At 41.9% G+C, this 11,887-nt stretch overlaps 1 protein-coding gene across 1 annotated transcript; it reads left to right on the forward strand.

The window, feature by feature from the left end:
• The first annotated feature begins 633 nt into the window (after positions 1 to 633).
• On the forward strand, positions 634 to 11,295 carry klhdc10 (kelch domain containing 10). The gene is made up of 9 exons (XM_079494012.1): positions 634 to 887; positions 5,536 to 5,757; positions 6,710 to 6,864; positions 7,350 to 7,498; positions 7,638 to 7,722; positions 7,918 to 7,984; positions 8,071 to 8,118; positions 8,631 to 8,770; positions 9,228 to 11,295. Exons 1-9 carry the CDS (start codon positions 812 to 814, stop codon positions 9,435 to 9,437), a joined length of 1,152 nt encoding a protein of 383 aa, XP_079350138.1. The 5' UTR covers positions 634 to 811; the 3' UTR covers positions 9,438 to 11,295.
• The last annotated feature ends 592 nt before the right edge of the window (positions 11,296 to 11,887 follow it).

The raw sequence follows: 11,887 nt of genomic DNA on the forward strand, positions 1-11,887 counted from the left end.
AAGACACTGCCCCCGCTGTCACCCTTAGATCTCCATAATGGTGCTGACCTGTTCTGACATTACATATGTTGATCTGACCTCATCAAACCCTGTACACTCAAGACACGCTCCATATATGGCCAGTACAGAATTCATTCCATAATATTATGTTGATCTGAACCCCCCCCCTACGTTCAAAGCCTTCCCTCCTGGCCCCTGGAAAACAAATGCTCCCTCAACGTTCCGCGTCGTTCCATTCCCAATACAAAATAAAAAATAAATAAAAACATATAGGCTATATAGCCCCAAGCAACGATTATTAGCACAAAAGTACGAGAAGACGCAAGATGATGAACTGGAAAGTGATGAAGAAGATAAATCTGTACTTAGGAAGGCGTGTGTGTGTGTGTGTGTGTGTGTGTGTGTGTGTGTGTGTGTGTGTGTGTGTGTGTGTGTGTGCGTGCGTGCGTGTGTGTGTGTGCGTGTGTGTGTGTGTGTGTAAATCAATCAATGCTCCGGCTCACAGCGCGTGAGCTTGTAGATCGGCGGTTTTCAGCGCGCGACACCGTCTTACGGCAAAGACATGCATCGCGAGATTGCCTCTCGCCCCGTCTCGTCTCGTCTTGCTAGCTAAGCGTCCCAATAACAAGCCCTGTGATTGGTCGGCTTGTTCAGGTTTGACGGGTCCGAATGGCCTCAAGGATGCGATCCCGTTGCGCCGCTGCTGTGATGTTTGATCAGTAGAAACTGGGACTTGCAATTGCTTTTTATTAATTATTAATATTACTGATCAGCCCGTTTATTTATCGATACATTTGGGACCGGTACCAGGATGTCGGACGCAGAAGGATCCCGCGGTCCGGACCGACTCAACGGCTTTGAGAGAGTGACCGGGAGGCCGTTAGCAGGTTAGCGTCCCATGCTAACTGTCTGCTAGCATGGTTCTGGTTCTGGTTTTTCTGGTGATTATTCTGTCTGTGGTTCTGTTGACCATAGTGGCTTTAAACACTTTCAACCCAAGGCGTCCCTTTTTGTGTTTGTTCTGAACTGAATTGTTATACAAAAATAAATACAAAAGAGTATTTCCAAAATTCATATATACACAAAATTATGTCTTTCGATATTTTAGATCTGATCTGCTGTATTGAATAGGGCTTCAACTGTTTTATGAACGGCAATAGCTTGGGTTCAGTTTTAGGTTTTTGTGTTAATTTCTAGAGACCAAAATGGGTCCATAACTAAAGAAAAACATCAATAAAATACAACACAGTGTGTGTGTGTGTGTGTGTGTGTGTGTGTGTGTGTGTGTATATATTATATATGTGTTTGTGTATGTATATGAAGTTTAGTTTTTTTTCTATTTTTTGTACCTTATTCTTATTGTATTTTTTATTTTTTGTGTAAACACTATTTGTTACTATTGGTCGTTGTTGTCTCTGTTAAATGCAGAGCGACCTCACTGTTTTAGCTGATAACTAGATCTTGTCTGTTTTAAATTCCAATTATCTGTTTTTATTGTATACATTTTTGTGTGGACCCCAGGAAGATTAGCGACCACTTTGGAAGCTAATGGAGATCCGAATAAAGAATGCATGCAGAAATGGGAGGAATATTGACATCCATTTATTATTTTATCCATCCATCCGCCCCCACAAACATGATTTACACCGGCGGTGGCTCAGGGGTAGAGTGCCTGGATGGTAAGCGCAATGTTGCCAGTTCGAACCCGGGCTCCCCCAGAGTTACTGTCGAAGTGTCCTTGAGCAAGACACTGAACCCCTAATTGCTCCCGATGTGCTAGTTGGTGCCTTGCATGGTTTCCGCTGCCATCGGTGTATGAATGTGTGTGTGAATGGGTGAATGTAATGCACAATCTCTGTAAAGCGCCTTGGATAAAGGCGCTATATAAATGCACCATTTACCATTTACACCAAAAACGATCGTAGGTCGCAGATTACTATGAAAACATCTGTCGCTCCGTCGCACCATATATTTATGAAGACACTGACCTCATCAAATCCATGGATAGCCATACATGGAGAAGCCTGGATCATCACCTAGATCTGTATAGATGGAGCCAGCCAGCAACTCTACATCTGACCTCAAACCCTTAGATCTCCATATATGGAGCTGACCTGTTCTGACATTCCAATGATTCCATATGTTGATCCCTCCCCACCCGTCCTTCCTTCGTTATTAATGCAGCTGTGCCTGGCAGCCGGCAAAGACTAGAGTGCTCAACAGGCCCAATAATTAAGGCCCGGCCCTACATGGGCCCTCATCAAACCCTGTACACTCAAGACACTGTCCCTGCTGCACCCTTAGATCTCCATATATGGAGCTGACCTGTTCTGACATTCTATATGTTGATCTGACCTAATCAAACCCTGTGCACTCAAGACACGCTCCATATATGGCCAGACCTCACCAAACCCTGTACACTCAAGACACTGCCCCCGCTGTCACCCTTAGATCTCCATAATGGAGCTGACCTGTTCTGACATTACATATGTTGATCTGACCTCATCAAACCCTGTACACTCAAGACACGCTCCATATATGGCCAGTACAGAATTCATTCCATAATATTACGTTGATCTGAACACCCCCCCACCCCACCCCCCCCCATGCCAAAGCGCCAACGCTCGCCCAGCAGTCTGCCGTCACTCAGGCGGATGCGAGATGCGACCTCACCCTTTTAGGGCGAGGTCGCTTCTCACCCTCAGGGCGTCTTACTGGTGTATAAAGAAGAATGTTTCAAAGATGGTCACATTCTTTCAAGATGTTTGGGAAAATAGCACATATACCAGCTACGACTTATTTTAAAATAGCCTATGTATGTATATACTATAGGGTTAAAGTGGTTAAACTGATTTTGATGTTGTATTGACTAATTTAGCTGAGGGACCCCCTGGAACCGCCATCCATGGGGGTCCCCTGGATCCTATTTTGAGAACCACTGACACACAGTCGGTCATCAATTTAGGTCTCAAAATGATGCAACCATTTTCCAAATTCTTGACGTTCTCTTTTTACCGTTTGTGCCCAAGACGTCTCCAGACGTCCTGGGAATGTGCCCACTCTTTCTGTATCCCATTGGACTGTACCAATAACTAAAGCCCTTTTTAAGCAACAGTATCATTAGATTTTGTTGTTTTATATTACTTCTGTACTTGTGTATTTTGGTGTGTGTATTTGGAATTTGCAGTTTGTCTACATGTTTACAGTATCTTCCCTGGATGCATTTGTTTTTCAAAGCATCTCCATTCAATAGCTAGTTAGTGTAGAAACTAGCTTTTATGTGTTTGTCATGTATATATTCATTATTCTTTTAATCTGGACTGTCCTAAATCACATTTGGTTCTTGGTCCATTTTGTGAGACTAGTGCAAAAGTAATGGCGTTCATTTTTGACATGGGTGAGAAGGTTTTCATTTTAATGCTGGGGAATCCTGCTTTTATAGTTTAACCCGGAGTCAACCTGCTATCTATGTAATAACTGTATGAGTGTAATCCTTTATTTTGAGATTTTGATTAGTTTTCTCCTGTTTTCAACACTTTCACATGCGTGAGAAGAACATCAAGCCCTATTATAATACACAGGTATTGTACGATAATAGTATAGACTACATTTAGTGAACTTAGAGTAAAAGTGGCATACACTACATAGTATTCTCTTCAGTATAGTAAGACTACAGAGAATTAAGTATAACCATGCCCTGTGGCTAGAGATGTAACGCCACCAGTTTTTTCTTCCCGATAGTGATACCGATTCTGATCCCACAACTACCGATCCGATACCAGTACAGGACTAGTACAGTGGTTCTCAAAGTGTGGTCCAGAGACTCTCAGGGTTCCTGGAGGGGGTTCCAAATGGACCCTTACAGCCAGGTATGTAGCTTTGAGAGTGTACACAAAGTTTGAGAACCACTGATCTAGGAATAGATTAAAAAAAAGTGTAGCTTCAAGTTAGTAAAGCATTAAAAAAATATTACTTTACTTTAAATGGCATATCATGTGACAAATGATGTGGTATCCGATTGGCACAGAGTGGCATACTCGCTTATACAAGCATTTTAGGGAGTTTCGGCAGATACTGGTATCGGAACAACTACATGTGGCCCACAACAGTAATGGTAGACTACAGAGAGTATTGTTCAGTAGCCTATTAGTAGTAGTTGTATAGATTATTGTTACTTGTAGCCTAAGCCTATGTACAGTACAACCCATTTTGATGACAATCTTGACATTAAGATACAGTATATTATTGTAGACATTTATATTATTAATTTAGGTCAACAAGTCTCTGTTGCCAACATTTCTTATTAAGAGTAGGCTAAACTTAGTAAACATATAATTTGGCAGGATAGAAGATGACGGTACATGTAATAAAGGGTAGTTCAGGTTTATACTAGCCTGACACTCACAAGGCTGAATTTTCATTTCGTAATCGCCAGAACATATTTTTTTTAGGACAGATACTACTAATGTAATAACGCCTGGTTGTCATCGATTTCCACACATTTCTAATCTATTTAGGCATATTAAGTAGCTTTAGCTTAGCCTTATTTTTAGCCTTATTTATAGACTGGTTTTGCAGCCTGTTTGTTCTCTGATGCCGGGTTAGGGTTAGAAACCCTTATTTCGAAATAGGCTTTTTTTCAGAGGTCATCCTGATGACTCATGTCTTATATGTATCGTATTGTGTTTTGTATTATGTATTATTGTGTGTATTGTATAGCTATGTATTGAGAGTATAATTGTACAGAATTGTACAATTCGGCTGGTCGAGCATCTAACGCCACAGAGAAAACAAACGCATTCCCCCCAAAAATGCAAAAATACACCTTTTTTTTTGGAGACCCTGGCGAAGAGCTCCACCGAACGGCATAGCTATTAGCGGCTTGTGTCAATTAGTAGTAGTGATGTACAGATTTTTGTTTAAATCTTCCAGATATCGATAACCATGACTTGCGTATCGGGGGTTTCTTGAGAGGGTTCCAAATGGACCCCTGCAGGTCTGTAACTGATTTGTACACTCAAGAGTTATGGAATAAATACAAATTACTAAATGTATTTAACAGCAATACAACTTCAACTGAAGCATTCAAAATACAAATGGATTTCTGTAAATTACATATAATTCACAATACAATAAATTACGTGGTGTCGGATCGGTATGGATTGGCATACTCGCCGATACCAATATTTTAGGCAGTATCAGGAGCTTTTCGATACTGAGATATCGCAATAGATCATAGATTATAGATCCCCAGGTGTGATGCAGGGTCTTCAACTCTCCCTCCACTGTCCTACGCCAGGTCCTACATACCAGCGTTCTGACAGTGATAAAACGGGTCCAAATATGATTCCGGTTCCTCAATGTTGGATCCGGTTCCTCCGGATCCCAATTCTACTCACACATGGAATGAGTCGTATCTCGTGTGACGATAGCTTGTCTGATTAGCAATACCACATCAACACAAGCCTAACTCCACCCCCACCTGTAATATACTATTAAGTCTAAATATGCTGTTGCTTGTGCCCACCTCCCCAGGCCATCGCACCCCCCCTGCTCGGAGCGGGCATCGATGTGTGGCAGACAACAGTAACCTGTACGTGTTCGGAGGCTACAACCCAGACTACGATGAGTCCGGCGGCTCTGAAAATGAAGACTACCCACTCTTCAGGGAACTGTGGCGTTACCACTTTGCCACGGGCACCTGGCAGCAGATTCGCACGGAGGGCTACATGCCCACAGAGCTGGCCTCCATGTCAGGTAGGCCATTACACCAAACTTTGAACCTGGTTGTTATACTGAACAAGGGCCGGGCGATATGACCAAAATAAAATAGATTCTCTCAACCCCCAGTTGGATATGTGTAAGGCAACCCACCCCCTGATCTACACTGTAAAATCCTCAGTTTATATTGAACGCAGGTCTATTTGTACCCTTTGTACAGACAGACCCATCAGAGTTACAGGCCCATAAAGGGCCCACAGACCCAACGTTGAGAAAATTGTGTCATGGGTGATGTTGCAGCTGTCAAAAAATATTCAACACTTAGCTTTCAGAAAGTGAACTTTTAAGAGCTTGACAGATGGTTGGTTCTAGGGTGACCCCCTAGGGACTAGGAGTGTTGTTGACCACAAGCTGTCAGAATGGACTTTTCAGAGAACATTGGTTCACAGCCATGGAGGAAGCAGCTACTGCAGTATTAAAGATAAGTTTATGTTTGATCCTCTGAATATTTCCAACTCGAACGAATGCAATACAACTACACAGCAGAGTGATGACACTTTCTCCAAAAACACCTCGGGAGGACAATAGAAGCACCATCAACACGTCCACACACTGAATGTAAATTCACTGGAAATCACCGCGTCCATTCACACAGAGGGGTTTGAGCCAAATCGGACATTACCCGGAATGTTTTGTGTCTCATCCTACTTTTCTTTTGGCTTTTCTGCCTTTATTGATAGTATCAAGTGAAGATGGACAGGAAAGAGGGAGAGCGAGAAGGGAGACATGCAGCAAAGGTCGGACTCGAACTGATGGTGTCAGGCCAAAGCCTATATGTGGCATGCGCCTGGACCACTTGGCCAGCGGGAGCCTGTGTCCGATCCTACTTAGCAGGAATGTTGCGTTCATACTGTACCTCCGTTTGAACTCTGGAAAATGTCATGCATGTTGCAAGTGCATTAATACAGTGTCTCTTGTCTCCATTCAGCTGTTTTGCACGGAAACAACCTGCTGGTTTTCGGTGGCACCGGGATTCCCTTTGGTGAAAATAATGGGAACGACGTTCATGTTTGTAACGTAAAGTACAAGCGCTGGTCGCTGCTCAACTGCCGGGGGAAGAAGCCCAACAGAATCTATGGACAGGTACGTAATAATAAAATATTTATAAAGGTATGCCATCTTAACTAGGTGATGAGTGGTGAGGATTGGTTTTAGCATGTGTGGCTGGGCCGTACCCATTTTGTTGTGGTCGGACTCGGGTGGAGACTTTGTACAGTATGTCCCAATTATAAAATAGGGCATTTTGTTACAATAAGAGTTTTTTTTAATGAATACAATTTAATTTTGCCCAATCTGTATGGTAGGGTATAACAATGATGATTGATTTTCTTTATTAAAGTGTCATGCTTTAAAGGAAGCCCAGCCTATAGATGACAGCCTATAATCCCTATATGGACTTAAACGTCCATATACAGTAGGCTGTCATCTATCAAAACGATGTCTATCAAAAACTCTGGTAGTTAATGACTTAAACTGTGAGAACTCCTATGATTCTTGACATGACAACAATGATATCAGCATGATTTAATTCAAAAATGACTTGTGCTCCCCCCCCCCCACCCCACTAGGCCATGGCCATCATAAGCGGCTTCCTGTACGTGTTTGGAGGGACAACAGGCTACATCTACAGCACAGACCTCCACAGGCTGGACCTGACCACCAGGGAGTGGATTCACCTCAAGCCCAACAACCCTCCGCACGACCTGCCCGAAGAACGGTAATTTATACCATTGTTACCAACGTTTGCCTGTCAAGGACGCCCCAAATAGACATGTATTCGGGCAGCAGACCCCCATCTGAAAATAATCTGTGCGACTGACCCGCATCCAAATTTGTGTTGTTAAAATATTCAACAGGTACAGGCATGAGATAGCACATGACGGACAGAGGATTTACATCCTGGGTGGAGGGACATCGTGGACATCGTATCCACTTGATAAGGTACTACGGTTCAGAGCAGCTGCATTTTTAGCTTATTTATATTATATAAAGTAAATGTATTCTATGGTTGATATATATAATATCACAAAAACCAGCACAGCATTTTTTTAAAGGCATATGAACTACCTGTTGATTTTATTTGAGTGACTATGAAGAGCAGGAGATGTTAGTCTTTTTTCTTTTCTTTCTTCCCAGATACATGCTTACAATTTGGAGACAAATTCCTGGGAGGAGATTTCAACTAAACCTCATGATAAAATAGGTGAGTATGTTTACACCATGTCACATATTAAGGCCATTGCTCTGTCCCTATGTGAGAAAATGGTTCTAAAATGACTTTCTTTGTAGGATACCCTGCTCCAAGGCGGTGTCATAGCTGTGTGCAAATACGAAATGGTGAGAGGTTGTACCAAGTACTGGCTCTTTAAAGTGATTGATGCAATACAAATTACAATTCCACATGGTTGTGCATTTCTGCATAATGAGTATCTAATTTTACATTTGTTACTGCAAAGTTTATATATACTCATGGAAAAATTTTAACCGAGGCCGACGCTTCTAAATCCTGACCCAAGTTTTCTGAAAAACTTCAAATATTTATATAGAACCATCAAAATGTTTACATTTTTGAATATTGTACCGAACCCCAAGAGGGATTCCCGTCCAGAATGGTTTAATACAGCAAGTAAAAGTATTTATATATTGTGATATCTTTTAAGTTTCTGTAGCTGATTTCTTTCTTTTTATTTTATCTTTTTTAAGAAAAACAATCTTAATTGAGGAGTTGGAGATTATTAGGCTCTCTTTTTTTTTCTCATGTCAACCGTGTGCGTGAGTGAGTGTGTGTGTGTTGCAGCATATGTTTTTATGTGTGGAATGTGGAGCTTACAACCGTGTATGTGTTCCAGATGTATTCATATGTGGAGGTTACAACGGGGAGTTGATATTATCTGATCTATGGAAGATGAACCTTCACACCTTCCAATGGAGTAAACTCCCAGCGCTGATGCCTGAGCCTGCATACTTTCACTGTGCTGCTGTTACTCCGGTTAGTCATTATTTTAAAGTAACACCACAGTACTTCCACTGCGCTGCTGTTACTTTTGGTTGGTTAATATATGTTTTCTTTACCTAATGCCAAATTCCAATACCGCAAATCTTGGCCACTCGCTCACTCACACTGGGTCACTCCAGCATGGCAGTGTTACGGGGAAATTGGTGGCCTGCCGAAATATGTGACCGTCTTGTGGAGTTCACATAACGTACATGGTGGTCATTAAATACGTGGCCTAAATACTGCTAGGTTGAACTCTGCTAATAAACAAACCGCAATGATTTATGTTCAGAGACTTAGTTCGGACACTGACCTTATGTAACGTCTACACGATTGTCACAGATTTCAGCAGGTCACCAATTTCACTGTAACACTGCCATGCTGGAGTGACCGAGATTGTGGGTATTGGAATTTGGCTTATAACTTCATGCTTCACTCTCTCCCCACACAGGCTGGCTGCATGTTCATCCATGGCGGAGTGGTGAACATCCACGAGAACAAGAGGACGGGGTCCCTGTTTAAGATCTGGCTGGCGGTGCCCAGTCTGCTGGAGCTGTGCTGGGAGAAGCTCCTCAAGGCCTTCCCTCACCTGGCCTCGCTCTCCACCATGCAGCTGCTGAACCTGGGCCTGACGCAGGAGCTCATCGAGCGCCTGAAATAATAGACAAATGGATCTTTGGAGTTCACCCGTTGAACTCTTTAAGAAGCACTCGGCTCGCCTTTGTTCTATGGGTGGCTGCTCACACATTTTGCGTGCGGCAACGTGTCGGATACACTGGGGGAGAAGGGGGGGGGGGGGGCAGCCATTTAAATGTATTACCCATGGAGTTGCATGGTTTTCAAGTGTAGGTACGATGTGCTGAGGGGAAAGGGGGGATGAGCGGGCCATGACACGTCGGATAGACCGTCCGATTCCTTAACGCCGGTTCCCTTTAACAATTCAGATAGGGGTGTTCCAAATGGATCCTTACATGTCTGTAACTCGAGAGTGTAGAAATGGAACCAATATTGCCAAATTTAAAAGTTTTAGAACCACTGGTATTGTAATTGCATAGCAGACCTGACATAACCACCTCTGACAGTGTGATTTAAAAACTGGTTCCAGAAACTGTTCCAAAACGTGATGGAACCGATTCCTGGTTCCTCAATGTTGGATCCGGTTCGTCTGGTTCCGTATCACATTGGAGGATTGACAACCATGTGACTCCCATGGGTTCTCCCCCCAGCGTATCCGACACGTCGTTGCACGCACATGTGTGAGTAGTCCCATCGACAAATGGATGGATGAATGGATGCATGGATGGGTACGTGTGTGGGATTGGAGGAGACAGGATTGGACAGTCAGAGCACAGGATCTATGATATGGAGAACATTTTGGGGGAGGTGTCCTTTCCTCTTCGTTCCCGTGTCTAAAACGCAGCCCCGCCTTAAAACCAAAAAACAATGGGATGCCTTTTTGTTTTTCGTTTGCACTTCATGAAATGATCAAGGAAAAACCTAATGTGGAATGTTTTATGGATTTTAAGTCGAGCCATTCTAACCCCCCCCCCCCCCCCCCCCAATCCCAATGAAATAAATGTATAAAAAAAACTTCCAATATCCTGGAAATAGTGTCATATTTGTGAAGACAAAAATACTTTAATCAGCCTTATTTACCACTTTAAGAAGACAAAAGCTGCATGTTTATTTATTGAAAGGACTGAAGCAGTTTCTTTGTTGTACTTTATCAGATTGTTTGCACACACTTGAAAAATTTGGAGATATGGGTTTTTGTTGTTTGTTTTACTTTTTAATCAGGTGTTAAAAGATTAAAGGCTCAAGTCAGTTAATTCTCTTTTTATACGTATGTCTGGAAAAAAGTGAAAGGCAGCAGATTTGGCTGTCAACACTGGTGGAGAAACTATGTGTATGATGTTGGTTTGAAAAGTAATTGTGTTACTTTGTGATGAACTGGATGCTAGTTTGACTGTGTTACCCACCACAACACGCAAAGCAATGAGTTTAATGAAGATGCACTGCAACACCCAGAGACTTAAAGGAGCACTATGTAACTTTCCTCTTCTACCCTGGATTTTAACCTGGTTTCAAGTGTTGAAATTCTTACCATTGAGCTAATAGAGCCTGCCTGCTTGCTCAGGGGATAATTTGAATCTTGACCATCAGGTCAAAATTTGTGTCAGATCCTGAGATGTGACCTTTCACACGATCTAAATTTCTCTAATAGTTGAATGAGTTATATTGTGTTAACATACTCAACCATACAGATTGGATACATTTTTATTGTATTCTTTAAAATGAAGTTACATAGTGCTGCTTTAATTTAACTCGTAAGAGTTGGATGGATTAACACAGGATTCTACTGTGGGTACAAGTTGAAAATGAAATGCAAGATTAGTTTTATTCAAAAATAATTCCATGTAGCTTTCATTTGTACACCCAGCCATCAATCACTGTGAACATGGTGCTCCGTAAAATTACTTTAAAATGCTTTTATTCAAATAAAATGTATTATGTTCCAATTGTTTCTCTCCCTCTGTTGAACCAATGGTTTATTTAAACAGTTTTTTGTAGTATAGTATTGATATTGCTAAATGTAATGCAACCTATTAAAGCTGCAATCCATAATTTAGATGTCCTAAGAGGTAATTACTTAAGTGTAACACCCGTGTTTACAACCTATGCCTCCCACAACCAAACCTCTACCGGTCATGAAAGAGGGATATTGTTGATTGGCATTATGTCCTTCGACATCAGGGAATTACATTTCTTGAGTAGGGAGACCACTGCACATGTACTGTACTAATTATATTAACATACATACTTCCACACAATAGTTAATATAACCTTTTATTCATTCCAAATTAGATTGCAGCTTTAATACTGAACCATCTAATTTCATGATTTAACACCTTTGCATGTTTAAAACACTGCATTAAGATCAAGAGCATGTTCACATAGGATATTCACTCACGTACACAATTGTTTTACAATGAATTCCTAAACCTTTCCCCAAGTATTTTACCCCATTTCCAGGCCTATAGCAATGGTCCAATAATGAGGCTCTTAAGCAGTAAGCATGCATGCCATCAATGCTGTTGTGACCTGACATCC

Source organism: Electrona antarctica (genome assembly GCF_951216825.1).
Source record: "Electrona antarctica genome assembly, chromosome: 23".
NCBI classification, from domain to species: Eukaryota; Metazoa; Chordata; class Actinopteri; order Myctophiformes; family Myctophidae; genus Electrona; species Electrona antarctica.

Excerpts from the sequence above, each read along its gene's own strand:
- klhdc10 (XM_079494012.1), top strand. The coding sequence starts at position 812 with ATGTCGGACGCAGAAGGATCCCGCGGTCCGGACCGACTCAACGGCTTT. Across the intron at positions 7,499-7,637 it reads CACGACCTGCCCGAAGAACG|GTACAGGCATGAGATAGCAC; the intron begins GTAATTTATACC and ends AATATTCAACAG. Across the intron at positions 7,985-8,070 it reads TAAACCTCATGATAAAATAG|GATACCCTGCTCCAAGGCGG; the intron begins GTGAGTATGTTT and ends CTTTCTTTGTAG.